We start from the raw sequence: 27,961 nt of genomic DNA, 5'->3' as shown, positions 1-27,961 counted from the left end.
GCAATGATTATGTGGAATGAAAATATGTGCAGCTACAATGAAATCATGACATCTGATTTTGAAATAATTAGTAGTAGTGCTACAATTGTGATCAGTTTAAAGTTTTTTACTAAGAGAAAAAAACTTGAAAATCTTTTACCAATAGTACCAAAACAATGAACTAAATGTATAACATCCAATTATTATTATTATTATTAATCTTATTATTATTATTATTATTATTATTATTATTATTATTATTATTTGTAATTGTTTGTAATTGTTATTAATAACATTTTTTTTTTTTTTAAATTGGTCAAATGTAGTTTATAAGCAGTGTCTTTTTCAAGAGCTGATGTATTTGCAAAGAGGTTCCTACAGATGGCAGTCTACTTGTTGGAAACCAAGCCATGCATAGTGCTCGACTGGTAGTTATTGCATACCTTTGTCAGTTATTATGCCAGAAATCGTCACAATTAACAGTCAAAACTGCTTCTACCTCTTGTATCACACGTAGGTAACAAGCCAGTATTTGAAGGCAGGTTTTTTTTTTCTTTTTTGTTGTTGTAATGAAACCAAAGATAATCCATTTTTATTTCCACAAAGAACATTTCTGTGAATATACCATTTTTATTTTTAGTGTGAATGACATTTTAAAATTAGAACATAGTAACGACATAGTAAATTGGAATTGTAGCATATTTGTTAAAACATACTTTATGCAGGCTGCAATGCCAATAAAGAACCATTACTATATTTAAAAAGTATTTATATAATAAATAATAAGTAAATAATAAATTTCATTCAAATATAAATAAATATCATTTAAATAAAGTCCTTAAATTAAATGTCATGCTTATCTTGAGTGTTTCAGTTTTCCAGAGCATACATTGTCTATAAATTGTGCACAGTAAAAAAACCATTAAAAAAGGTTTACATCTTTTTACATTTATTTCAGTAGTCTGTGGCTTAGCATATTCTAGACTTTCACCCCAGTTGATTGCTTCATTGCCTTGTATAGATAAAGTCCCACCCCACTGCAAAGATCTCCCCCTCTTCTGAGCATAAATCAGGGTAGTTGTGAAATTTTCAAGCTTCACAAAACCGGCTTGTTTCATGTTATCCTCTCTTTCAGCTGGCAAAGGTCACAGCGAGAGATTTTTATTCACCTTTGATGAGATGGCTTGCTTGTGGTTGCTCGTGGGTCTGTTCCTCTTTGGTTCAGCTGAAGCTGGGAAACTGTTAGTTATTCCATCAGATGGCAGTCACTGGTTAGGAATGAAGCCTGTTGTGGAGGAACTGGGGAGAAGAGGAAACCAGGTGGTGGTTGTCATACCAGAAGCAAGTCTGAGTATGGGTCCTTCAGAGAAAACCACCACCCTGACATATCCAGTGAACTACACAAAGGCTGAACTACATATGGTATTAGAGGGCAACTTAACTGAGATTTTGAGTACTGACTTTTCCACTGAACTTTCCAAGTTTTTTGTTTTCTTCCTTCAACTGAAAGTTCTTCAAAATTTCATCGTGAGGAATGCTGAAGGTCTGCTCTTTAACGAGGACTTGATGAAGAAGCTTCAAGACTGCAAATTTGATGCAATTCTCACTGATCCGTTTGAGCCTGTTGGGGTTATTGCTAGTGAATATCTCTCTATTCCAGCTATTTATATGCAAGTAAACCTTCCTTGTGGTGTTGATAGTCTTGCAAGCCAATGCCCAAGTCCACCCTCTTATGTTCCACAACGTAATACCCACTTTACCGACCAGATGAATATTTGGCAGAGGTGTATCAACCTGGTAAGGACTCTTCTTCAGCACATGGCTTGTAGATACATGTATGCTGAAGCAGATGAGATAGCCTCACGTTTCCTGCAGAGAAGAGCATCTATAGTGGAGATCATGAACCGTGCAACTCTTTGGCTAATGCGTTTTGACTTTGCCTTTGAATTTCCAAGACCATTGATGCCTAACATGGTTATGATTGGAGGAATGGCCACCAAGAAGCCAAAACCACTGTCAAAAGTAAGCTTCCATGATTACATTCGCATGCAAGTTTCTTTTCTGACTTGTCTCTCTTGCTGCCTGTCAGTATCACATAATTTTAAAATGGATATACAAACCTAAAACCAGCACTTATGCAATAAAGGGAGAATTTTTTGTTTTGTGAGAATCAATGCCTAGTGATGGACTTTCTTGTTAAAGATCCGTAAGTAGACAAAGCATAATCATTTCAGAAATGTATTAATGCTTCTTTTGGAACACATCTACTTTAACCAACATTCTTAAATGTTGCTTAAAGGCTCATTCTGAAAAAAAATCTCTATTTACACTTCTGGAGATCATGAATTATGTAGCCAGAAGTACGTATGGCTGCATTTTATTTTTTAAAAGAGCACAACCTACATAGCATGCTTTTTCTCAAAGTGACCTGATTGATAGAAATTTTTTCTTTACTCAAAAATTATTTTAATGTATTTTAAATGTGGGTAAAGACTGTCCAAACTCACATGGCCCACATATCAATTTTTTAAGATCTGGGCTAAATACAAAGTTTTACATCTAGCCCAAATCTTGTGTGCCGCCCTAAAGACGGTGCCACCTCTGCCAAACCCGGGCCATGTTTGGCCCACATGCTGTATGCCAGTGCCAGATGAATGCCTACTCTCCCAGCTTTATGCCAAATCGGGGCCAGAATTCTTTGCTACTAGGGTATGGGGTAGTATGGCGCCTTTTCTTTTCGAGCTTACCTGCTGATCGCTTACCTCTGTATGGACGGCTGTTACCAGTTTGTCCAGTTAGCTTGCCAAGTACGTCAGTGGACTTGTGATGCAGAGAGATGACCACAACGATAGGGTTCGAGTCCGGTGAAAATTGGTTCCAGAAAGCAGGTAAGACAAAAACAGAAGCCAAAAAATAAAATAAACAAGTAAATAACAGGGTGAGAATGTAGTAAAAATCAAACAAGAGCTTTTTTTTTTTAAATTACTTTTTAAAACTGTTGGATAAAGTTAGGGAAATTGATAGGTAGGTCAGTCTGTGCTTTTTAAAATACTATTGATTGGGTTTAGGGAAGGGGAGGGTGGGTCAGTCGATTGGTCAGTCAGTCAGTCAAACAGTCAGTCGACAGTGACATCTGGTGGATTTATGAGAGAACAGCAGGCAGCATTGACACTCGCAAAAGAAATTGGCGATCTGAAAAAGCGTCCACAGCGGCCTCTTGGGATTTGTAAAATCAAAAACTGCAAAAAATGTAGCTCCTGGGACATATTTGATGGTCTCTAGAAATGTATATAGGGGTACCTTTTTTAAAATGTGCCTGAGTTGACTTTAACAGTATATTTAAAAAGTTTTTCAATGACTGGGTACTGAGGCAAAGAACAAAGTTTGTTTCTTGGTCCTTCCACAGAGAAAAATGCTGGCAGTTATCAATTTTATACTCTTATTGCAGGTTATCATGATAGCTGATTTATTTTTTTTTATTATTATTATTATGAAGTACTGATTAATGGGTGCTGCCTGTTTTATTATTAGTCAATTGCATTTGTTGTTGATTTTTATTATACCCCAATCTTGTGTTATCCTGTTCACTTTCCTATCAGCATTTATTTTTATGGTTACTTGTTGTTTGCTTTGATCTCCCACATCTGCTTCTTAGATTAAATCAATAGTTTGCTCTGTCCACCATTGTGTTGTGTGCACTGTTTTGTTGCTCTTATTTGTAAAGCATCCACTTTTTTGTTCAATCATGTTGTGGCAATCTACTGGTTGGATTTATTAACCTGTTTGGCAGCCATTCAAATCATTCACATTTCCCAGTCGGGATGGTCCCTTGAGGAGAGACATAGAGGTTTTAAGATGTCCTCCACATACAGTAAAGCTAGCCTCTGTGTGTTTTTAGACATGACTGAATTCTTAAAACAAAGGCACATGCTTGGATAAGGCCCAAGAAGGAAATTCATTAATTATATATAGATTGGGTGCTATTGGTAAGATAAAGAGGAACCTTACACTACCAGCACCCACAGTCCACTCACCCAAACTTTGAGATTTCTTGACCCAGAGCTGGTTGCTGAAGAGGGCAGCTGGCCTAATGGTTAGAGAGTTGAACTGAACCAAAGGTTGCAGGTTGCAGGTTTGAGTCCTAGCACCAGCAGGACCAGCACGCTCCTCCATCCTCAATACTATGGCTGAGGTGATTCCCTTGAGCAGGGCAGTGTGTTCTATTTGGTTAAAAGCATTTGCTAAATGCTTAAAGGTAAAATGCTGGTTCAATCCTTCAAGTTTTCTTTATTGTTTCTGGATTAATCAAGTTCTATGCCATAACTAGTTAAGCCCAGTTTTAAGAGAAATTGTGTGTGCTTGCGTGCGTGTGTGTGTGTGTGTGTATGTGTGTGTGTGTGTGTGAACTGTCTGTAGACGCTTGTAACACGAGAAGTGCATGTGTGCGGAACCGAAGTTTTTTTTTTTCTTTTTCTCTGATGCTCAGATTAAGTTATTTTCTGTAATATACAGTGACACTGTTGACAGAAGAATACAGCACAAGATGTAGGATGTCCTGTGTGAGCCTTGCTTGCTTTTTCTGCTGCTACACAAGGTGAAGTTTATTCATAAACTAATTTCGAGAGGAGCACGTGATTATGATTGAACACGGCTGGTTCTGCATTAGCATGCATGATCCACCAATCAGGCCATTCCTAACCCACTATAAAGAGCCAGGGTTTTCTCACTACAGTCATCTTCGATTTGAAGAATCCCCCCTTCCACCCCTACCTTTTCACCTTTCCCTCCATAGGGCAGCACGGTGGCCCAGTGTCTAGCACTGTCGCCTCAGAGCAAGAACGTCACCGGTTCTAGTCCTTTAACAGGCTGGTGGTCGTTTCTGTGTGTAGTTTGCATGTTCTTCCTGTGCTTGCGTGGGTTTTCCCCGGGTCCTCCGGTTTCCTCCCACATTCCAAAAACATGCACAACAAGTAAATTGATAAATCTAAATTTGCAATACAGGTAATCTCATAATGCAGAATATATTTTAATAGCATTCCATTTTTAGTCATCAGCTCTTATCAAGGGGGGGTTGTCGAGATCTACCTGAGCTCAAGGCTCCCCTCTCTTCCTCCAAACGGGAGGGAGCCCAGGGCTCAAGAACCTTCGAGCTCAGGGCTCTCTCCCGGGACAGCATGCCAAACTTGCTTATTATCAATCATCAGCTAGGTGTGAACTCTTGAAGCTCTTCTGTATTTTTTTAACTCAACGCGTTACACGACGTCTTTCACATATATTCGGAACATGCATGTGCAAGTAATATGAATAGTTCACTTATCGTTTGCGAGTTCATTATCTGAGATGTAGAACGCTGGAAAAGCTGCCTATAGAGAGACATGCAAACAATGGTCCTCTGAGTTTCCCGGTTTTCTCCCACTGTCCAAAACATGCAACTTAAGTTAATTGACTAATCCACATCAGCACCATAGACATGCTCCTAGTAAATAGCTATCTCTTAAGAGCAATAACAGTTCATTAGCTACTACAGCAGGGGGGTTCTCGAGATCTAGCTGAGCTCAAACTCCCCTCTTGCCTTGCAAACGGGAGGAAGCCTCTGGCTTGAGGATCTAATGAGCTAAGGGCTCTCTCCCGAGACAGCATGCCAAACACGCTTTATAATCAATCATCAGCTAAGTGTGAACTCTTTAAATTGTATAAATTCCTCATAAATACAGTAGTTAAATACAATTCTGTAGCTCCTGGTCAACTTATATCAGACTCAAAATTGCATATCTTGCGATGTGACTATTGTGGATGTGCACATTTCAATATCATTGCTGAAAGAACATATTGTGCAGCCCTAGTTCTCATTAAGATGTGGTGTGAACCAGCCGTTAGTGGTCTTGGTCTTTCTAGTTTTTACAATATAGTGGACTCAAAAAGAATGCAGTCCCTTTTTCAGTTCTCTTCTGCAATGAAATGTGATCTCAGAATCTTTCTTGATCTTTGGGCAGCAGTGGATTTTGGTTTAAACACAAGGCTGAATAATGTAAAATCTATTTGTTTTATTGGGCTAATGCTGCATATTACTTTCTGAAAATGAACTGTAACAACTTAATTTAAAATCTAAAACAAACTCCAAATCAAGTTAAATAAATAAAAGATTCATTCATCTTTCAATAAAAAAATGAATTAATAAACACTTTAATAATAAAATGCATTAATATGCATCATTCAGAGGCAAGATGAAACTAAATACCACAAATACTTTTCTGAATTCAATAATTTCCCTTAAGAGATTTATTCAACACATCCTCCAACTGAATGTTATTTGTTGGGCATCTCTACTGATCAGAGTGTTCACATATTTTAATAGATTCAACTTCAACCTTAAGTTGTTGAGGATAACTGGGCTGCGTCCGAAACCGCCTACTACTCAGTATTTAAACGTACTACTCAGCCGTTAGAAAAGTACGTTCTAAACAGTAGAATGTGAAAAGTATGAATGGAATTCGGACGTACTACATTCGCCATTTTGTCATAGTTGCGTGACCTACCTGCGTCAGTTGCGTCGCTTTACTCTCATTCATGAATTCACTCGCGGGGCATGATGGGATAGCACAGCATGCATGGGATGCGCACTCCAGAATCTCGCCGGAAGTAGCAAGTCATCCGGGTACTTCTCGCATACTGATTTTAGAATTCTATGAATTCGGACATACTACTCGGCTCGCATACTGATTTTAACGTACTATATAGGAAGTATGCGGTTTCGGATGCAGCCCTGGTGTTTGGCATTCAAGTACCGGCTGGGCCAGGGGGCATTTCTGTGTGGAGTTTGTATGTTCTTGTGGGTTTTCTTCTGGCTGTTCCCCCATAGTCCAAATACATGCAGTATAAGTTAATTGAATTAACTAAATTGGCTGTATAGTGTGTGAGTGTGTGTGTGTATGAATGTGAGAGTGTATGGGTGTTTCCCAGTACTGGGTTGCGGTATCCACTGCGTAAAAACATATGATGGAATAGTTGGCGGTTCGTTTCGCTGTGGAAACCCCTGACCAATAAGGGAATTAATTGTATTCAAGCATGCTTAATTGCATTAGACTTGGTTTAAACATGATTTCTGTTTGTTTATGGATTGCAGATATTTTTCTTATGTAAGAAGGATTCAGTAGCTTGTATGCCAAAAATGTGCTCTGTAATCTTTTTCTCAGAGCTTTCTTTCATTCAGAGTAATGTGTCATCACTAAGCCCCTCGTGCCACAACCCTCTCTTATGTGAGAGTTCAAGTTTGTGCGTGACTGCCTTGTTTTGCTTTGTGTAAAGGGAGGAGTTGGGAATAATACCTGAGATTGCACAACATCAGGCAATACTACTAGAATTCAACCATAGTGACTTGCAGAATTTACCCGAATTTAAGTAACTATGCAAGTAAAAATGTAAATATAAAGACTTTAAGCTTAAACAAATGTATTAATTAACCAGACTCTTAAATACTAGAATGATACATGAATTAAAAAAAAACAGTTTGAGGAGAAAATCCTTAAGAAAATATTCAGGAATGGTTTCATTTACTTTCAGTGACCTGATATTGGTTTTTGTCTGATCAATTTCTAAGTGAAGTTTATTCATAAACTAATTTCGAGAGGATCACGTGCTTATGATTTATCACGTCCAGTCTCGCATTTGCTAATCACTAGTCTTCCAATCATATGAGCCCTAAGGCACCATAAATAGTCTAAGTTTTCAGTTCACTTTATCTTCGTTTGGAAGAAGCAGCTTCACCGTAGCTAGCTCCGTTGAAGAACCAACTCTAAACCAGCATGGACAACTAAAGCAGCAACAAGCTACAATCTTCAGGATCTTCATTTGGAAGAACGCTCTGCTCTGCTCATCAACTACAAAAGCTACAAGTGCTACAAGCTACAAAAGCTTCAAGCTACAATCTACAATATACAATCTAAAAGCTTCAATCTACAAGCTACAATATACAAGCTACAGCAACAACAACAACAACTACTATTGCTACCATTTCAAACAACTACAACTCCAACAATTTCATCAACAGCTTAAACAATAACACCAAAACCTTCCACTTCAAAGAGCCTCCACAACGCATCTGCTGTGTCTTCAACCTTATTTCCCAGCAAGATATAAGCCAAACTCCAAAGCTATTGCAATAAAACGGAACCCTCACCTTCTCCTAGCAGTACACATGCTATCCATCGTTTAACAGATTGTTTGCTGGAATGTGTTCAGCAGAGCAGCAGCTCCAGCCACAAACAATGTTGAATTTGATCAACAAAATGGCCGCCAGGCTTTTTGCACCTTTTGCATGGCCTGACTGAAACTCCTTAAGCCAATAGCTGTAAAGATAAGCGTCTCCATCCAATGAGCTAAAAGACTGGAGATGGTCCCGCCCTCTCTCTTGACTCTGTTGCAAAGACCTTATGAATGAATAGGCCAGACACGCTTGTAAATTTAGTTTAAAAATAATAATAATAATAATAATAATAAAAAAAAATAATAATAATAAAATAAAAATAAAAAATAAAATTCCATTTGACATTTAACTTCTGAAAAGATTATTACCCAACCAGTAAATATTAACAAGCTATTGAAAAACATTATGCCATCAAGCACAGAAGTCCAATTGTAATACGCCAGCGACTCATGTGTTGATTTACAAGCGTCATATAAGATTATATAGCAAGTCAGTCGGATGTGAAAACGGCAAAGAAACAAACTTCCCACTTGACTGTTATAAATACAAATTTAAACTTCACTATCACTTCACATGCTCAGTCTTCAAGGGGTACCAGTTTTCCAGGACCACCAGACTAGCCATATCCCATGTCCTCAGCTCTCCATTCATCTGTCATCCCGTTAGGAGACGAACACCCACCCCTACCATCCTTGCACCTCGTATCAATGAAGTCATCGGACCATGCATTATCAAAAGCGCTTCCATTTACAGCCGCCCATGCCCTTATTAAGATGCCTCGCATGGATATAAACTAAAACAATTTTCATGTCTGCCATACTTGTATTATTTTGCAAAGATTTAATTTCTGATTCTCTTTGTTTTTTCTATTTTAGAGATCATGACTGCTGGCTCCAGAAGCTGACCCTCATCCAACCTATTACACTCCACATCCTCTTCACAAAGGATACATTCCATTTTTCACTTTATCCAATCTGTCCTAACCTGCAGTCTGCAACCTCCGAACCTGAAACCGTCGATTATCTTATTAAAAAGAAATCGACAACAACTTCATGATTGGAACTCCAAGGCTCCTCCTTTTAATATCTCGCGCATTAGCCCCATTGGTGTCGCTACTCAAAAATGTTCTGGCAAAAACGCCTTGTAGTCGACCTTTCGTCCCAACACAATTGCTCCTTTCCTAGCATTAACAGCACTATCCCATTGGACGAATATTTACTTAACTACCACGACATTGATCAAGAGATCTCTCTCATAAAGATAGCCAGTCGTAACACCTGGCTAGCCAAAGAAGACATTTCCCCTACCTTTAAAATCATGCCAATCCACCCAGACTTCTGGCACCTTTTGGCATTTATTGGCGAAATCAATTCTATTTTTCATATGCAAAAGCAGCCCAAAAAATATTTGACATGATGTCAGAAGCTTTATGCTGGATTCTGTCTAATATTTACGAAATACCATACCTCATTCACCTTCTAGACGATTTTCTTATTTCCCCCCCGTCATCTCCTCCAGCCAAACACCTAGCGATCACCCAGCAGGTTTTCGCTGATCTCGGAAGGACCCAGTACTTCAATCGAATTTCTGGGTATTAATCTAGACTCGCATAAATTCCAAGCATCCCTTCCTAAAGAGAAAATCAATCGAATAATTTCTCTATCCCAAATTTTCCTTGAAAAACAGATGTGCACACAACGAGAACTCCTACCAATTCTCGGCCATCTAAATTTCGCTATGCGCATTATTCCTTTCATTTCCCACCTCCTTCAATTATCCACCACAGTTCATGGTTTAGAAGAAACAATTTTTCTCTCCAAACCCAGTCGCGATGAACTTTGCTTATGGATCTCTTTCCTTAAGCAATGGAACGGCTGTTTCTTTTTCTACAGCGACTTGATTGCATCCCCTATTGACATCAACACATACACAGACGCTGCCCCTCCAATAGGTTACAGTGGCTAATATAAAGGACACTGGTTTGTCTCAACATGGCCAACCCAATTGTAATTCCATTCCAAAGACCAATGTTTTTCAGCCCTCTTCAAATTCTACCCTATCATCGCAGCAGCCATCCTGTGGGGGGACGAATGGTCTACATCTAGCATTCTCTTTCACTGCGATAACGAAGCTACAGTGCATTGCATTAACAAAGGGCGCTCCCACTCCCAATCGCTTATGCCATTTTTAAGACACCTTATCTGGATATCTGCTAAAAAACAATTTATCATGATTGCTGAACATGTACCTGGTTGCAAAAACCAAATCGCTGACTCTCTCTCTCATTTCTCTTTGCAGATATTCTGGCAACTAGCCCCGGAAGCAGACCCTCACCCAACGCCGGTCCCTCCTTATTCAGTAACGATATTTCCATAAACCACCCACTTCATAATCTTCATCAAACTTCTCTATCTCTTATCCTACAAGCAATAGCTCCCAGAACCCTCAATGCATACCTCACAGCATGGAATTCGTTCAAACAATTCCATACCATGCTAGACAACCCATTACACTCAAAATCCTTACCTCATGCATCTACACCCTCTGTAAAGGTTACATTTCCTCCCATACAGCCCGCACCTTAGATGCTATGTTCAATCTAGCATTTTTTTGGGGGGTTTCTTAAATGTTCTGAATTAACAGTTACATCCAAATTTAACCCTCTACTCCACCCCACCATCTCAGATCTAGCTTTGCAAGACAGGGAAACTATCTCTTTCCTTATCAAACAAAGCAAAACAGATTAATTCCAGAGAGGACACTCTATCCTCATTTTCAATATTCCTTCACCTACACGCCCATTCCAAACCCTCTTAGCCTAGAAAATCTCAAGAGGCTAACCCACTGGCCCCGCTTTTTACTGATGACGCTAACCGTCCAGTATCTCGATTCTGGTTTCAAAAACACCTTAAAGAAATCTTTCGCCTATCAGGTTTTTTCCCAGAGCCCTTTTCCAGCCACTCATTCAGGATTGGCGCAGCCACTACAACGGGCTCTCACACCATCAGATCCAGACCCTTGGTCGCTGGTCTTCTGAAGTTTTCAAATCTTATATACGTCTCAGTAAATACCACCTCAAGAAAGCCCAACAGGCTTTAACCAACCCCCAAGCACCTCCTCACACGGCTCCAACTCAAAAAGGTGTCTAACAGAGCCTTGACTCTCGCAAGAGTCATCCAAACCAAACCCCGCAGAAGCCCAATTGTCCACCCATGGCACCCTTACATGTTTGCCAAGGACTCCCTCAAGGGCCATTGCAGTTAGCATCTTCTGCAATCACCAATAGCTATTTACAGATGCAGACGTTTGTATCCACATGTTCTTTGCGCATTTACTGCGTTTGTACATATGTATTATATTTGTGCTTGTTCCCTTCTTCCAACTTTTCCAAATCTTTTATCCTTATAACCCTACTTTTCAGCCTCTCGTTCCTTTCTTCTCTACACTCCACTCCCAACTAATCTATTTTACACTCTACCTCTAATGATCTTGTTTCTCCTGTCTAGACTCTTCAGACACCCGAAGGGGCCCCCTTGAGCTCCAACTCTCGCAGGATTCGGCCATAGCGGCCACAGTCCTTTCTTCTTCACGATGTTACCTATTCTTTTTCCGCCTAGACTCTTTCTCCAAGCTCCAAACCCCGCAGGGGTCCGCTCAAGCTAAAACTTCTTCACTCTACTTCAACTACCTCTCTTCTCCTTATGACTCACCCTCTAGCTCTGACCCCCACAGGGGTCGCTCCGAGCCCCAATCTCTCGCAAGAGTTATCCAAATCCTCTTTCCCACTCACTGATATCTATCTCCTCCTATCCGCAATCTACCCTCAAGCTCTGACCTCCACAAAGGTCGCTCAGAGCTCCAACTCTCACAAGAGTTACTCTCTTCCACTCACTGCTACCTATCTCCCCCTATCTACACTCTACCCCCAAGCTCTGACCTCCACAGAGGTCGCTTCAAGCTCCAACTCTCGCACGAGTTACTCTCCTCCACTCATTGCTCCTCCCAGCTACACTCTACCCTCAAGCTCAAACCTCCGCAGAGGTCACTCCTATCTACACCCTACCCTCAAGCTCAAACCTCCGCAGAGGTCACTCCTATCTACACCCTACCCTCAAGCTCAAACCTCCGCAGAGGTCACTCCTATCTACACCCTACCTTCAAGCTCAAACCTCCGCAGAGGTCGCTCCTAGCTACACTCTACCCTCAAGCTCAAACCTCCGCAGAGGTCACTCCTATCTACACTCTACCCTCAAGCTCAAACCTCCGCAGAGTTCACTCCTATCTACACCCTACCCTCAAGCTCAAACCTCCGCAGAGGTCACTCCTATCTACACCCTACCTTCAAGCTCAAACCTCCGCAGAGGTCGCTCCTATCTACACCCTACCCTCAAGCTCAAACCTCCGCAGAGGTCACTCCTATCTACACCCTACCCTCAAGCTCAAACCTCCGCAGAGGTCACTCCTATCTACACCCTACCTTCAAGCTCAAACCTCCGCAGAGGTCGCTCCTATCTACACCCTACCCTCAAGCTCTAACCTCCGCAGAGGTCACTCCTATCTACACCCTACCCTCAAGCTCAAACCTCCGCAGAGGTCACTCCTATATACACCCTACCTTCAAGCTCAAACCTCCGCAGAGGTCGCTCCTATCTACACCCTACCTTCAAGCTCAAACCTCCGCAGAGGTCACTCCTATCTACACCCTACCTTCAAGCTCAAACCTCCGCAGAGGTCGCTCCTATCTACACCCTACCCTCAAGCTCTAACCTCCGCAGAGGTCACTCCTATCTACACCCTACCTTCAAGCTCAAACCTCCGCAGAGGTCGCTCCTATCTACACCCTACCCTCAAGCTCTAACCTCCGCAGAGGTCACTCCTATCTACACCCTACCCTCAAGCTCTAACCTCCGCAGAGGCCGCTCTAAACTCAAACTCTCACAAAGCTCCATCTTTCGTAAGAGCTACTCTCCTCCACTCTCTGCTCCATACCTTCACTCTACTCTGGCCCCCGCAGGGGTCACTTAGAGCTCCAACTCCCACAAGATTCACTCAAAGTTCTCTTTCCACTGCTTCAAACCACCTATTCTCCCCTTCTTCTTAACCCCGAAAACCATGAACCCCGCAGGGGTTCCTTCAAACTCTAACTCCAGCAAGAGTTATCAGAATCCTCTTTTCACCCTTATTAATCCTATCTAATTAATGCCCATGCATTTAACCTCTTTCCTTCTATTATATCCAGCAGCCGGATATAGCTCTAAATTTCCTGCCTTTTGGGGGGTTTTTTCTTCGAATACGCGGCTGCTGTCCCGAGCGATTAATTTCTGCATTTTGGGGAGTTCTGAGATCCACCGAGCTCAGGCTCCCTTCTTGCTCTGCCAACGGGAGGAAGCCCCGGGCTCGAGGAGCCCTTGAGCTCGGGGCTCTCTCCCGGGACAGCATGCCAAATAAGCTTTGTAAATCATCAGCTAAGTGTGAACTCTTGAAGTGAAGTTTATTCATAAACTAATTTCGAGAGGATCACGTGCTTATGATTTATCACGTCCAGTCTCGCATTTGCTAATCACTAGTCTTCCAATCATATGAGCCCTAAGGCACCATAAATAGTCTAAGTTTTCAGTTCACTTTATCTTCGTTTGGAAGAAACCCCCCTCCTCCCCTATTCTCCTCCTTTACCTGTAATTGGGCGGCACGGCGGTCCAGTGGTTAGCACTGTGAACCACACAGCAAGAATACTGCCGGTCCTAGTTCGATAGGACCGGTGAGTGTTTCTGTGGGGAGTTTGTATGTCCTTCCCGTGTCCGCGTGGGTTTTCCCCGGGCTCTCCGGTTTCCTCCCACCATCCAAAGACATTCAACATACTTAACAATCAAGCTGGTCTAATTCCTTACGTTCCCTTAGCTACAGCGGCAGGGGAGTTCTGAGATCCACCGAGCTCAGGCTCCCTTCTTGCTCTGCCAACGGGAGGAAGCCCCGGGCTCGAGGAGCCCTTGAGCTCGGGGCTCTCTCCCGGGACAGCATGCCAAATAAGCTTTGTAAATCATCAGCTAAGTGTGAACTCTTGAAATGCAATTTAGCAATTGAATACACATTTTCTATGATGATCATGTTTAATTGTTAAGCTGAATTTGCTGATTTATGTGTAGAACCTTTGTTTATAAATTCTGTAAAAGCATTGTTAGTATTTAATACCTTGTGCATTAACTAATCTTAACAAGCCTACCAGTATACTAATCTGTTGCAGACATGAGTTTTTCATAACCTTTGTATAAAGAACGATATCTCTGAATAATTGTATAACATGCATGCACTCTTGAAATAATTAACCCAGTGCTACATTTAACCCACTTGTTAGACTTTAAACTTCTGTGCAGTTACAAATCGTAATCATCTGAGCTTATTATTTGGGCTGAACTCAAACACAGCCAATGACCTATCAACCTTCACTCCCTCTTTGACTACTTTTAACGCCCCTCAAATATATTTGAAGTCTTTTCAAAAGTGGCACATGCCTCTCTGCTCCACAAGTTTTGGAGGGATGAAGAGAACACTGTTTGTTCCTGCACTGGGGCTTTTCGCCTTCCTGTGCTTGTTTTCCTCTGAGTCTGTGCAAGCTGGCAAGGTGCTTGTCATGCCAGTGGATGGCAGCCATTGGTTGAGCATGAAGATCCTGGTGGAAGAGATGTCTAGTAGGGGTCATGAGATGGTGGTCCTGGTCCCTGAAACTAGTATTCTGATTGGGAAGTCTGGGAATTTCACCACCAAGTCTTTCCGTGTTCCCTACTCCTTTGATGAACTGAATGCTCACGTGGACCACATAAGAAAGACAGCAATTGAGAAAGCTCCAAGATTCATTGATATCGTGGGTGCTTTGGGAAATCTGATCCAGTTCACTAATATGCAGGTGAAAGCCTGTGAAGGACTGCTGTATGACGAGCCCCTGATGAAAAGTCTTCGAGACATGAAATTTGATGCTTTGCTCACTGATCCATTCCTGCCATGTGGCTCTGTCATTGCTGATTACTTCTCTATTCCTGCTGTTTACTTCTTACGTGGAATTCCTTGTCGTCTTGATGAAGCAGCTGCTCAGTGTCCTTCACCGCCATCATTTATTCCTCGCTTCTTTACTGGTTACACAGACAAGATGACTTTCTCCCAGAGAATGATAAACACTTTCATGACAGTTTTCGAAAAGTACCTATGCCACCAACTTTTTGCCAGCTTTGATGAACTTGCCACTAGATATTTGAAGAAGGACACCTCATACGCAGAGCTGTTAGGTCATGGTGCAGTTTGGCTTTTAAGGTACGACTTTAGCTTTGAATACCCTAAACCCCAAATGCCAAACATGGTTCAAATTGGGGGCATCAACTGTGCAAAGAGGGCTCCACTAACCAAGGTAAGATGCTAATGAGCATTGTCAGTCATTCTGATGTCTTTTGCAAAAAAATACAAACCATTCACACTGGCATATATATTTTACAATCAGTGAAAACTTGTGCAGGCTTTAGGAGTGTATTTAAGGCATGTTGTAAAATATTATTTACTCAATCTTCAGAAACTTACAATGAATCAAACTCAAGCTGTTATCTAATCCATGCCCTAACCATGTGTCAAACATGCAAAAAGGCAAACATTTTCAATGTGAGCTAGTGACACAGGGCATCTTGCGTGTTGTGGGCATCAAAGAGAGTTGGAATTAGGTAAACTTTATGGTAATACTTTATGGTAAAAATGATGCTGTTTTGTGGTAAACAATCAGAATGTAGATGTCCATCACTTCATAAGATTCTATTGAACCCAATCATGTAAACTTTGCTTCCATCCACATTAGTTCCCAAGCAAAATGAAGCAAAGATTAAATATTGCTGTGGCAGGTTGCGCTCAAATGAATATTTATGCCAAGACCAAGGCTAGTAACTGTGTTTGCATGTTGAAATTAGACTAGGACTAGAACATGAACACAAAAGCCTCACCACATAAATGGATTTTAATCGGTACATTTGATTGTAAACATGTTTGATTATTAAAGCATTAATGGTAGTATAACCAGTGCGAATGACATTCTCATCGGTGAAGGTATAGGTCAGAGCTGTTTTTCAAGGTCACCATAGCATGGTCCATGAAATTGTGAATCTAAATGCAATAATGCATGTTGTAAGGTGTACGTTGATGAATCATTTTATTTTTATGGCTCCCTGCTGTTAGTTTATTGTTCATTTAAGCCATGTCACTACCAATGTCTAATTAAGAATACTATAATTTAAACAAGGTTTAATATAAGATAAACAAGTTCTTCTTTGCACATAAATATGAATAATCGACAAACAAGTGAAAGGCAGTGATTGCTTTAATGCCATATTTGGCTGTGCACATGCTACTATCTGCATCTCCACCCATTTGAACCTAATCCAGACTGATTGTAAGATTGTACTTTAGCCTGTATGGTTACATTTACATGGGTATTTTCTTCTCCTGCCACTGTACTTCACATCATTGACAAATGGCTTGCTTGTGGTTGCTCGGGAGTCTGCTCCTCCTTGGTTCAGCTGAAGCTGGGAAACTGTTGGTTATCCCGACAGATGGCAGTCACTGGTTAGGTTTGAAGCCTATTGTGGAGGAGCTTGGGAGGAGAGGAAACCAGGTGGTGGTCGTCATCCCAGAAGCAAGTCTGAGTATGGGTCCTTCAGAGAAAACCACCACTCTGACATATCCAGTGAACTACACCAAGGTTGAACTAGAAGCGGTATTAGCCTCTGAATTAAATGCCCTTCTGAGTATTGACATCTCTACAGACCTGGCCAAGTTCCAGTCATTCTTTTTCACACTTAATGTTCTGCAAACATTCATACTGAGGAACGCTGAGGGTTTGCTCTTCAACAAAGACTTGATGAAGAAACTGCAAGACTACAACTTTGATGCCATTCTCACCGATCCATTTGAGCCAGTTGGAGCTATTGCTGGTGAATATCTGTCAATTCCAGCAATTTACATGCAAATAAACCATCCATGTGGTGTTGATACTCTTGCCAGTCAATGCCCAGCTCCACCATCTTATGTTCCACAAACATTTACTCATTTTACTGACCGCATGAATCTCTGGCAAAGAAGTATAAACTTTGTAAGGGCTCTTCTTCAGCCCAAGGCTTGCAAACAAATATTTGCTCGAGCAGATGAAATCGCTTCACATTTGCTTCAGAGAAAAACATCGATGGTTGAAATCTTCAGCCGTGCAGCTCTCTGGTTTTTGCGTTTCAACTTTGCATTGGAATTTCCACGCCCAGTGATGCCAAACATGGTGATGATTGGAGCAACAGTTAACCAGAAGCCAAAACCTTTAACACATGTGAGTCTTCAATGCATTCTATTCAAGTCGTTATGTGATTGGTAACACTTTATAATAACAGTACAAGAATAATGATGTACTAATATGTAAACTTTACATAGATAAACAGATATTTAAGCTGTTCATTTTGATGTAGACTGAGCACGTTGCTTTCAACACACACTAGACGGACGTGCATAACTGTTACATTTAAATGCAGGAGTTCATGATTATTTAACAATGAGTTATTGATAATGCCCCCCTCCAAGTAAAGTGATAACAAAGATACATTAATAGTCCTGAGTTCATGTTAGATACATTTAGCTAAAACTAAAGCGTTAATTAATACATTAATTAACAAACATTTTCCTATAAGTAGTTAAGGTAGCCATTGTTAACACACATGAACCCAAGTGATTCATGTTGCAGTTAAAGTTAGTTCATTATTAGTGCATGCTTTAAATCATCATTAGTTCATAATGAAATAATGTTTAGTTTACATATTAGTACATCATTAATTGTGTATTATATATATATATATATATATATATATATATATATATATATATATATATATATATATATATATATATATATATATATTGTATTATAGAAAAAGAGACTTGATGTTACAGCCAGTGGGGTATGGATTCATTTTTTGATTGACTTTAGACTTGGGCTTGGCAATATGGCAATAATGCAATCTCGATGATAATTTTCCATATTGACTGATAACAATATATATTTCGATACAAGTTGTTAATGCTTCCAGTACTAAAAACGTACCCCAACAATGACTGAAGCCAAAAATTTGATACATCTCTACTATCAGCACACTTTTAGATTTCCATTGTTGCACATTTCTGCTGTGTGATTGGCTAATAAAACAATATAGAGTAAAAAAGTCCAGAGCTTTTCATTTTTATTCACATAATTTTTTATCGCGATTCGATATAATATCGTTTATCGTCCCAGCCCTACTTTAGAACTAGTTTTGTAGGCTAGTTTCTATAAATCCATTAAGATTTTGGATCAAACAGGTTTATATGCTTTTGGGTTGGTTAAGTGTTGCCCTCATTTTTTTTTTTTAATGAACAGCTTTTCAACAAGTAATTTTACCAATGAATCAAAGTAAGACCGATACAGCAGGAAGCTGGTTCTTGCGTTAAAACATGTTTAGTAATCTTTCTTATCTTTTTTTTTTTTCATTCAGAGTAGTTTGCTTAAGAATGACTAACCCCTCTTTCCACAACCCTTTAGTAAGTGAAGGTTCATGTATTTGCATGACTTACTAAGAGTTCCCCTATGAACAGTGGAAGTTGCATAACAGGCATTCTTACTATTCCCCTCTATGAAACTGTAAAGCTTTTTCCCCCTACAAAACATAGTTTGAATTATAGACCATTTTGGAAAGACTATAACTTATTTGCAAGACCTGGGTTATGACCATTTTTTTGACCAATTCGTTTATTTAACTGCAACTTATACATACATGGAAGTACATCCCTTGTGTGATTATTAAGTTAGAAATCTAAAAAAAGTCATAAATGTCTGGTCATAAATGTCTTGAAGTTGACATTATATTAAAGGAAAAAATGTCATTGTACACATTTAAAAAACCTTAAATTCTTAGTAAAAATGTAGTTAATCTTGATTCTAATGGCATAATCTATTATTATTGTTTTCTAAATCAGTCTGCATACAGACCACGAAAAACAGAAAATGTATTTATCTCTGCATATTTTTGACATATTTATGACAATTATAAACTGTATATATGAAATGTACACATACTGCAAAAATACTGCACCTTGTTTGATACTTACTGCATGAACTAAATTTAACATAAGACTGCTGACATGTTCAGGACATGTGACCCACTTTACCTTTGTATCTAAATTATAACAGTCATTTTATGCTCGTACGTTCTTGAAATCATTAACCAAGAGCTACATTTAACCTACTATGGCAAGACTTTAAACTACTGTGCAGTGACAAAGCACAAATGTCTGGGCTTATTAGTAGCTTGCTACAGCAGGAAATCAACATTTCCCTTGTGGCTGGGTTGGAAGCCACTCCTATTTTGAGAACATTACACTACTGTTAATGTACTTCTGCTCTTTGTCTACTGTATAAACATTGGAGGGATGAGAACACTGCCTGTTCCTGCTCAGGGGCTTCTCGCCTTGTTGTGCTTGTTCTCTTTTGAGTCTGTGCAAGCTGGAAAGGTGCTTGTCTTACCAGTGGATGGCAGCCATTGGTTGAGCATGAAGATCTTAGTGGAAGAGCTGTCTAATAGGGGACATGAGATGGTCGTTCTGGTCCCTGAAACTAGTATTCTGATAAAAAAATCTGGGAAATACAGCACCAAGACTTATCCTGTCTCCTTCACCCATGATGATCTGGCTGAAAATTTGAAAGAGATACAGAACAGTGCATTGGAGAAGGCTCCCAAGTTAACTGATATTGTTGTCAATTTCAGGAATCTATTGCAATTCCTAACTATGCAGTCGAAAACATGTGAAGGACTGCTGTACAACGAGCCTCTGATGAAGAGTCTAAGAGAAATGGGATTTGATGCTATGCTCACGGATCCTTTCCTGCCCTGTGGCACTATCATTGCTGACTCCTTCTCGATTCCTGCTGTTTACTTCTTGCGTTTGATTCCTTGTCGTCTTGATGAAGCAGCTGCTCAGTGTCCTTCACCTCCTTCTTTTATGCCTCGCTACTCCAGTGGTTTTACAGATAAGATGACTTTCCCTCAGAGACTAGTAAACACACTTTTGACAGTTGTTGAAGGTTTCCTTTGCCGCAGTATGTATGAATCTGCAGATGAACTGGCCTCTAGATATTTGCAGAAGGAAACTACCTACGCAGAGCTGTTAGGTCATGGTGCAGTTTGGCTTTTAAGGTACGACTTTGCCTTTGAGTTCCCTAGACCGCAAATGCCCAATATGGTCCAGATAGGTGGAATCAACTGTGTAAAGAGGGCTCCACTGACCAAGGTAATGTTAAAATGAGCATACTATCTCTAATGTTCTGTTTTGTCTGGTACAAAAAAGCTATTTTTTTGACACTATTGTTACGCTGAAGCTTCAGATGTGTTTTGAAAACGCTTGCCATGTTTAATCATAATTTGTACTAAAGCATGTTACCTAGACTCGCTATGTTTTAACCTGAAGGCCCACGGACCAAATTTGGCAGCTTTATTGTTTTATGTAGCTATAAAAATCATACAATTCACACCAAATGCGAATTTAAGTACATTAAGATTACAGAGTCGATGCAAATGTTTGCGGCAAATGCGCAGAATTGGTGTTGAACCAGCATTATAATAAAAATCAGAGCTGCTTTATATTGTATAATGTCTATAAAAACTACCCATAATGCATGTTTGTTTTGTTTATGCCCTAGACAGCAATGTTTCCACATTAGTATTTCACTAAGCGGGATTTATTTGACATTTACGGAATTCACTCATTAGTAGCTCAAAATTATTTGTTGTTCCATAGTTCTACTTCTATTAAATGTGATAAGGTTTGGGATTTATTTGCTTACTGTGAGTTTCTTAACCTTATAAAAATAAGGTTAAGGTTAAATTAATGTTAAAGTAACTCAGAGAAGTAACACAGAGTTAGAAATAGAATAGAATTTCTAGTCCATTTATACAAATACAAGAATATACAGTGCATTCGGAAAGTACTCATAGCGCTTCACTTTTTCCACATTTTTTTGTTACACCCTTATTTCAAAAATTGATTAAGTTAATTTATTTCCTCAAAATTCTACACACAATAGCCCATAATGACAATGTGAAAAAATGATTTTTTGGAAATTTTTGCAAATTTAATAAAAATAAAAAAGCTTAAAAATCACATGTACATAAGTATTCACAGCTCAATACTTTGTTGATGCACCTTTGGCAGCAATTACAGCCTCAAGTCTTTTTGAATATGATGACACAAGCTCGGCTCACCTGTCTTTGAGAAATTTTGCCCATTCCTCTTTGCAGTACCTCTCAAGCTCTATCAGGTTATATGGGAAGCAACGGTGTACAGCCATTTTCAGGTCTCTCCTGAGATGTTCAATAGGTTTTAAGTCTGGGCTCTGGCTGGGCCACTCAAGGAAGTTTACTGTGTTGTTGTGAAGCCACTCTATTGATATTTTTTTGCCATCATTGTCCTGCTGGAAGATGAACAGTCGCCCTAGTCTGAGGTCAAGAGCATTTTGAAGCAGGTTTTCATTCAGGATGTCTCTGTACATTACTGCATTCATCTTTCCCTCTATCCTGACCAGTCTTCCAGTTCCTGCTGCTGAAAAACATCCCCACAGCATAAAGCTGCCACCCCCATGCTTCATTGTAGGAATGGTATGAGCCTGGTTATGAGCGGTGCCTGGTTTTCTCTAAACGTAACCCCTGGCATTCACTCCAAAGAGTTCAATTTTAGTCTCATCAGACCAAAGAATTTTATTTCTTATGGTCTGAAAGTTCTTCAGACGCCTTTTAGCAGATTCCAGGCAGGGAGTGGCTTCCGTCTTGTCACTCTACCATACAGCCCTGATTGGTGGATTGCTGCACAGATGATTGTCCTTCTGTAAGGTTCTCCTCTCTTCACAGAAGAACGCTGGAGCTCACATAGAGTGACCATCAGGTTATTGATCACCTCCCTAGCAAAGGCCCTTCTCCCCAATCACTCAGGTTAGATGGCTGGCCAGCTCTAGGAAGAGTCCTGGTGGTTCCAAAAATCTTCCACTTACGGATGATCAAGGCCACTGTGCTCATTGGAACTTACAGAACAGCAGAAATTTTTCTGTAATTATCCCCAGCCTTGTGCCTCGAGACAATTTTGTCTTGGAGGTCTACTGACAAATCCTTTGTGTTCATGTTTGGTTTGTGCTTTGACATGCACTGTCAACCCTGGGACCTTACATAGAGAGGTGTATGCCTTTTCAGATCATGTCCAATCAACTGAATTTACCACAGGTGAACTCCAATTAAGCTGCTGAAACATCTCAAGAATGATCAGTGGAAACAGAAGGTACCTGAGCTCAATTTAGAGCTTCACAGCAAAGGTGAATACTTATGTACATGTGATTTTTCAGGTTTTTATTTTTAATAAATTTGCAACAATTTAAAAAAAAAAAAATCACATTGTCCTAATGGGGTATTGTGTGTAGAATTTTGAGAAAATAAATTAATTTAATCAATTTTGGAATAAGGCTGTAACATAAAAAATGTGTAAAACGTGAAGCGCTATGAATACTTTCTGGGTTGCATTGTATTTGTTAATTTAATATGTTCTACAATACTTTAATATGTAATCAAGAGACAATAATATAACAATATGTTAAGGAGTAGTAACATTTATAAAGTCTCGTAACCAGTCCTTTGAGGGCAGCCGTAATGCTAAAATGACCCTCAGTAAAAATGGACTTGGAACTATACTGTCCTGCACTATATAATTTGTATCCTGCAAAGGTTAGAATTGTGGGTCAAAATAGAAGCTGATAGTCCAGGTCAGAATATATGCTGATGCTATTTTGATGTCTCAAAATTTATTAATTTCCATGAAGTATTTCTAGAACATGATATAGGCTGCTGTTTACTTTAAATGCTGCATTGTTTTTAATGGTACGATTTAATAAATTGTACTCAACCCGCAAAATTATGATCAATGTTCAAATATCTAATCTTTCATCAACTATGGTCATAGCCTTTTGAAGACATTTATAACTTGTTTATATGAAACAACTCTAAACGCTGTGGCAGCAGTGTTTTTTTTTTCCTTTCGACATTGAGCACTGTAATCTTTGAGAGTCTTTTGTGTTTACAAAATGAATCGCCAGAGTAATGGAGGCACTTTTGCAGCTGAGTTGTGCACTGCTGAGTAAGAAAACAGCTAATTGCTCTTTTTACCTGGACCTGTTTTTATTATTGCAGTATGCTGCATTTCTGAACATACAGGTTCATGTGGGTACTGTATGTGTGTGTGAGTGATAAATAGAGTGAAGTTAACAGTGAAAACTTGCGCCATTGTGTTTGTGAAATGTGATACATGTGTTCAGTGTGGCCATCTGCCCTCTGTGCAGGAACTGGAGGAGTTTGTGAACGGCTCTGGAGAGCACGGGTTTGTTGTCTTCACTCTGGGCTCCATGGTGTCACAGCTACCCGAAGCCAAAGCCAGAGAGTTCTTTGAGGCATTTAGACAGATACCTCAGAGAGTAAGTTACAATACACTTAAAGACTTTTCCAGTTTTTAATAAGTTAAAATACAAAATTATTGTTACACTATCGTAAAGGAATTTTTTGTCCATGTGTGACAAAATATTGTCATGCAAAAAAATGCTTGCTTAGGATTACGTGACTGCACAATGATAGCCCTCTTGATTCTCTTTTATTTGTAGGTGTTGTGGAGATACACTGGACCAGTCCCAGAAAATGCACCAAAGAATGTCAAATTAATGAAATGGCTGCCACAGAATGACCTCTTGGGTATGTTTATGTTCTCCATTTATTCTCAATCTTCAAATAGTCGACCACTGTCTAATTCTGAACCCTGCTTGATTCCAACTGGACAGCAAAACACATTGACAATAGTAGCATTTCCACTGTTTTAAGTTCAAGTGACAAAAAAAAAACAACTAATATTTGTTTTGATTAAAAATATCTGAATTTAGAATAAGTCAGTCGTTAATAATAGAAAATGGTACTTAAACTAAACTGTTACTAGAAAAAATATTGTGCTCTAACTCTGTGGTGGTGTTTTTTTTATGTTATAGGCCATCCTAAGGTTAGGGCTTTTGTTACACATGGTGGATCACATGGGATCTATGAAGGAATCTGTAATGGAGTGCCAATGGTGATGCTTCCTCTGTTTGGAGACCAAGGGGATAATGCTCAGCGTTTGGTGTCTCGAGGAGTCGCAGAAAGCCTGACTATCTATGATGTGACCTCCGAAAAACTGCTGGTTGCATTGAAGAAAGTCATCAATGATAAAAGGTAATCCTATTCAGCTTGTTCATAAAAAAGTTTATGCAGTGATGCAAACTGTTTGGATTCATGGAACTTTCCTGAACAGTTATTATTCCATATATTTAAGAGGATTTTGCCCTGTATTTTTTTTCTCTAATAAATGTTTTCCAATTTAATTTACAGATAAAATATTTATTTAATTATTTTTACTTTAGATTTCTTTCTTTCTGCACTCTTAGGAAAATGGTTCTAAACAATATAAAATTGGGGTTCTTCACCTTCAACTAAAAAAAAATATTTTCATTATATTCATAAAAAATTTATATATATATATATATATATATATATATATATATATATATATATATATATATATATATATATATATATATATATATATATATATATATATATATTATACAATAATTTATACATATATATATAGTTGCAGACAGAATTATTAGCCCCCTTCAAATTTTTTTCTTCTTTTTTAGATATTTTCCATATGATATTTAACAGAGCAAAGGAATTTTCACAGTTTGTCTCATATTTTTTATTTAAAAAAAAAAAGTCTTATTTGTTTTATTTCAGGTACAATAAAAGCAGTTTTTAATTTTTTAAACCATTTTAGGGAAAACATTATTAGCCCCTTTAACCTATATTTTTTCTCGATAATCTACAGAATAAACCATTGTTATACAATAATTTATATATATATATATATATATATATATATATATATATATATATATATATATATATATATATATATATATAGTTGCAGTCAGAATTATTAGCCCCCTTCGAATTTTTTTCTTCTTTTTAAAATATTTTCCATATGATATTTAACAGAGCAAAGGGATTTTCACAGTTTGTCTGATATTTTTTTATTTAGGAAAAAAGTCGTATTTGTTTTATTTCGGGTACAATAAAAGCAGTTTTTAATTTTTTTAAAACTATTTTAGGGACAACATTATTAGCCCCTTTAACCTATATTTTTTCTCGATAATCTACAGAATAAACCATTGTTATACAATAATTTGCCTAATTACGCTAACTTGCCTAGTTAACCTAATTAACCTAGTAAAGACTTTAAATGTCACTTTAAGCTGTATAGAAGTGTCTTAAAAAATATTCAGTATAATATTATTTACCATCATCATGGCAAAGATAAAATAAATCAGTAATTAGAAATGAGTTATTAAAACTATTATGCTTAAAAATGTGTTGAAAAAAATCTTCTCTCCGTCAAACAGAATTGGGGAAAAAATAAACAAGCGGTCTAATAATTCAGGGGGGCTAATAGTTCTGACTTCAACTGTATATATATATATATATATATATATATATATATATATATATATATATATATATATATATGCAGTATTTATTTTATTAATATTAGAATTAGGCGATATGGTACATGGCTCAGCGGTCAGCACTGTCGCCTCTTGACAAGAAGGTTGCTGGTTCGAGTCCTGGCTGGGTTAGTTGCCACTTCTGGAGTGGAGTTTGCATGTTCTCCTTGTGTTCGTGTGGGTTTCCTCCAGGTGCTCCGATTTCCACCACAGTCCAAAGACATGGGCTATAGGTAAACTGGGTAAACAAAATTTGCCGTAGTGTATGTGTGTGAATGAGAGTGTATGGATGTTTCCAAGTACTGGGTTGCAGCTGGATGGGCATCCGCTGTGTAAAACGTATGCAGGATAAGTTGCAAGTTCAATCTGCTGTGGTGACCCCTGATGAGTTAAGGGACTAAGCCGAAGGAAAATTAATATATGAATGAATGAGTACTGGAACTACTCATATTAGTTTTATATATTATATAATATTATATTATGTATTTTTAATATGTTTTTATTATGAAAAAAGATACAGAACTACATTAAATCACATACAAATGGAGAGAAAGAAAACAAAGAACAAAGATGAAAAAAAAAAACAGTCAGGTACAGGCCGGTGTGCATGCGTGTGTGTGGACAGGTCAAAGTACACAAATAAGAAAATAAAAATTTAAAAATACATAAAAAATATATATATATATATATATATATATATATATATATATATATATATATATATATATATATATATATATATATATATATTAAGAACCCTAAACTCATGAAGAACACTTTCAGCATAAAAAGAATTGTTGAGGACATTACAATTTTAAATAGAACTATTACACTATGGAAAAAAAAAGAAATGCATTTAGGGAATGCTTTGTTTTTAAAAATCCCAGTTTTTTTAAAATCTATTACACACACCCTTATTTATGCTCCAACCACAACATTAAACACTAAATTTACATCAGTAAAGCCCTTTAACTACAGTGCTATTTATTTGTGAAATTTAATAGTAATTTCTTACTGAAACCTGTTTAAGTCCTTCACCAAAATGATTTTAAAAAATGAAAACAAAAATCAACATATTCCTTTATCTCTAAATCAACAGCTACAAGGAGAAGATGATGAAGCTCTCTGCCATTCATAGAGACCGTCCAATTGAACCACTGGACCTGGCTGTGTTCTGGACTGAGTTTGTCATGAGACACAAAGGAGCAGAGCATCTCAGACCTGCAGCCCATGACCTGAACTGGATTCAGTATCACTCTCTGGACGTCATCGGCTTCCTTCTTCTTATTCTATTGACTGTTATTTTTGTGACTGTCAAAAGCTGCATGTTCTGTTTCAGAAAGTGCTTCAAGAAATCTCAGAAGAAGAAGAAGGCATAAAAACATGACAAAATGTGATAGTTTTGTGCCTTTTTTGTGGGGTGATCATGCAGGGAACAGTTTAATTATTTAATTAATATTGTGTTTAGGCTCTATACGACCCCAGACCCTCTTCAAGTGAAAAACAAAAAGTTGTTGTTTTTTCAGGACTTTTCTTAATTACATAAGAACTATGAAATTGAGACTTTAAAATGTGCTTATTACATAATTACAATGTTTCTGTGTTTTTACTACTTTAATGTCTTCATGACCTGGATAAATTACTTGAATAAAGCCTCACAAAATTACTGAGTGCGTTGTTTAAACATTTACTTTTTCTGCTTTAGTCCATGTTTAGACTTGGCTATGCTATTGTTTTATTAATTGTGGCACAGTGGGTAGTGTTGTTGCCTCACAGCAAGCATTTTTGCTAACATAAGGACTGAAAAATCCGCTTTGGGCTGTAGCGCATGGTCTAAAAGAGTTGAGTTAGTTTTCTTAATGATTTATAGGTGTGTTTTGAGAATAAACCAATCAGAGTCTCATCTCCCATTCCCTTTAAGAGCCAGTTGCATCGCGCCATAAGCGCATTTGCTATTTACATGACGTAAAGTAAGTGTAAGTGGAAAAACTGAGCATTTCACTAGCAAGAAAACAGTTAAACAGAGCATCTACCGCGTGAGAATGAGAGATAAATTATCTACTTTCACTTTCGCTCTCGTGGATAGGGAAACCTTTATGCACAGGAATCAATTAGCCTATAAATAA

At 38.5% G+C, this 27,961-nt stretch overlaps 7 protein-coding genes across 7 annotated transcripts in view; all 7 read left to right on the top strand.

Moving 5' to 3' along the window:
* Positions 1-27,333, top strand: part of ugt1a7 (UDP glucuronosyltransferase 1 family, polypeptide A7) — a 38,796-nt gene extending 11,463 nt beyond the window's left edge. Inside the window, 4 exon segments of the mRNA NM_001177334.1 lie at positions 23,595-23,726; positions 23,910-23,997; positions 24,285-24,504; positions 26,935-27,333. Coding sequence (NP_001170805.1) covers positions 23,595-23,726; positions 23,910-23,997; positions 24,285-24,504; positions 26,935-27,214 — 720 coding nt within the window. The 3' untranslated portion in view covers positions 27,215-27,333.
* Positions 1-27,501, top strand: part of ugt1a6 (UDP glucuronosyltransferase 1 family, polypeptide A6) — a 34,876-nt gene extending 7,375 nt beyond the window's left edge. The window contains exons 2-5 of the mRNA NM_001177339.3: positions 23,595-23,726; positions 23,910-23,997; positions 24,285-24,504; positions 26,935-27,501. Coding sequence (NP_001170810.3) covers positions 23,595-23,726; positions 23,910-23,997; positions 24,285-24,504; positions 26,935-27,214 — 720 coding nt within the window. The 3' untranslated portion in view covers positions 27,215-27,501. The remainder of the gene's footprint in view (positions 1-23,594; positions 23,727-23,909; positions 23,998-24,284; positions 24,505-26,934) is intronic.
* Positions 1-27,501, top strand: part of ugt1a5 (UDP glucuronosyltransferase 1 family, polypeptide A5) — a 29,440-nt gene extending 1,939 nt beyond the window's left edge. The window contains exons 2-5 of the mRNA NM_001177340.3: positions 23,595-23,726; positions 23,910-23,997; positions 24,285-24,504; positions 26,935-27,501. Of these exons, the coding sequence (NP_001170811.3) occupies positions 23,595-23,726; positions 23,910-23,997; positions 24,285-24,504; positions 26,935-27,214 (720 nt within the window). The 3' untranslated portion in view covers positions 27,215-27,501. The remainder of the gene's footprint in view (positions 1-23,594; positions 23,727-23,909; positions 23,998-24,284; positions 24,505-26,934) is intronic.
* ugt1a4 (UDP glucuronosyltransferase 1 family, polypeptide A4) lies at positions 1,110-27,501 on the top strand. The gene is made up of 5 exons (NM_001177344.3): positions 1,110-2,001; positions 23,595-23,726; positions 23,910-23,997; positions 24,285-24,504; positions 26,935-27,501. The coding sequence occupies exons 1-5, from the start codon at positions 1,159-1,161 to the stop codon at positions 27,212-27,214; spliced, it is 1,563 nt and encodes a 520-aa protein (NP_001170815.3). The 5' UTR covers positions 1,110-1,158; the 3' UTR covers positions 27,215-27,501.
* ugt1ab (UDP glucuronosyltransferase 1 family a, b) lies at positions 14,668-27,501 on the top strand. Its single transcript, NM_213422.3, has 5 exons — positions 14,668-15,578; positions 23,595-23,726; positions 23,910-23,997; positions 24,285-24,504; positions 26,935-27,501. The coding sequence occupies exons 1-5, from the start codon at positions 14,688-14,690 to the stop codon at positions 27,212-27,214; spliced, it is 1,611 nt and encodes a 536-aa protein (NP_998587.3). The 5' UTR covers positions 14,668-14,687; the 3' UTR covers positions 27,215-27,501.
* ugt1a2 (UDP glucuronosyltransferase 1 family, polypeptide A2) lies at positions 16,639-27,501 on the top strand. Its single transcript, NM_001172770.3, has 5 exons — positions 16,639-17,525; positions 23,595-23,726; positions 23,910-23,997; positions 24,285-24,504; positions 26,935-27,501. The coding sequence occupies exons 1-5, from the start codon at positions 16,683-16,685 to the stop codon at positions 27,212-27,214; spliced, it is 1,563 nt and encodes a 520-aa protein (NP_001166241.3). The 5' UTR covers positions 16,639-16,682; the 3' UTR covers positions 27,215-27,501.
* On the top strand, positions 19,552-27,501 carry ugt1a1 (UDP glucuronosyltransferase 1 family, polypeptide A1). The gene is made up of 5 exons (NM_001037428.3): positions 19,552-20,509; positions 23,595-23,726; positions 23,910-23,997; positions 24,285-24,504; positions 26,935-27,501. The coding sequence occupies exons 1-5, from the start codon at positions 19,652-19,654 to the stop codon at positions 27,212-27,214; spliced, it is 1,578 nt and encodes a 525-aa protein (NP_001032505.3). The 5' UTR covers positions 19,552-19,651; the 3' UTR covers positions 27,215-27,501.
* Positions 27,502-27,961: the final 460 nt, after the last annotated feature.

Source organism: Danio rerio, chromosome 9 (assembly GCF_052040795.2).
Source record: "Danio rerio strain M-AB ecotype USA chromosome 9, GRCz13ab, whole genome shotgun sequence".
Taxonomy (NCBI): Eukaryota; Metazoa; Chordata; class Actinopteri; order Cypriniformes; family Danionidae; genus Danio; species Danio rerio.
The sequence above is the reverse complement of the archived record's forward strand: the minus strand, read 5'-3'. Positions and strand labels throughout refer to the sequence as shown.

Excerpts from the sequence above, each read along its gene's own strand:
- ugt1a4 (NM_001177344.3), top strand. The coding sequence starts at position 1,159 with ATGGCTTGCTTGTGGTTGCTCGTGGGTCTGTTCCTCTTTGGTTCAGCT. Across the intron at positions 2,002-23,594 it reads AGCCAAAACCACTGTCAAAA|GAACTGGAGGAGTTTGTGAA; the intron begins GTAAGCTTCCAT and ends CCCTCTGTGCAG. Across the intron at positions 24,505-26,934 it reads AAAGTCATCAATGATAAAAG|CTACAAGGAGAAGATGATGA; the intron begins GTAATCCTATTC and ends CTAAATCAACAG.
- ugt1ab (NM_213422.3), top strand. The coding sequence starts at position 14,688 with ATGCCTCTCTGCTCCACAAGTTTTGGAGGGATGAAGAGAACACTGTTT. Across the intron at positions 15,579-23,594 it reads AGAGGGCTCCACTAACCAAG|GAACTGGAGGAGTTTGTGAA; the intron begins GTAAGATGCTAA and ends CCCTCTGTGCAG. Across the intron at positions 23,998-24,284 it reads GCCACAGAATGACCTCTTGG|GCCATCCTAAGGTTAGGGCT; the intron begins GTATGTTTATGT and ends TTTATGTTATAG.
- ugt1a2 (NM_001172770.3), top strand. The coding sequence starts at position 16,683 with ATGGCTTGCTTGTGGTTGCTCGGGAGTCTGCTCCTCCTTGGTTCAGCT. Across the intron at positions 17,526-23,594 it reads AGCCAAAACCTTTAACACAT|GAACTGGAGGAGTTTGTGAA; the intron begins GTGAGTCTTCAA and ends CCCTCTGTGCAG. Across the intron at positions 24,505-26,934 it reads AAAGTCATCAATGATAAAAG|CTACAAGGAGAAGATGATGA; the intron begins GTAATCCTATTC and ends CTAAATCAACAG.
- ugt1a1 (NM_001037428.3), top strand. The coding sequence starts at position 19,652 with ATGAGAACACTGCCTGTTCCTGCTCAGGGGCTTCTCGCCTTGTTGTGC. Across the intron at positions 20,510-23,594 it reads AGAGGGCTCCACTGACCAAG|GAACTGGAGGAGTTTGTGAA; the intron begins GTAATGTTAAAA and ends CCCTCTGTGCAG. Across the intron at positions 23,998-24,284 it reads GCCACAGAATGACCTCTTGG|GCCATCCTAAGGTTAGGGCT; the intron begins GTATGTTTATGT and ends TTTATGTTATAG.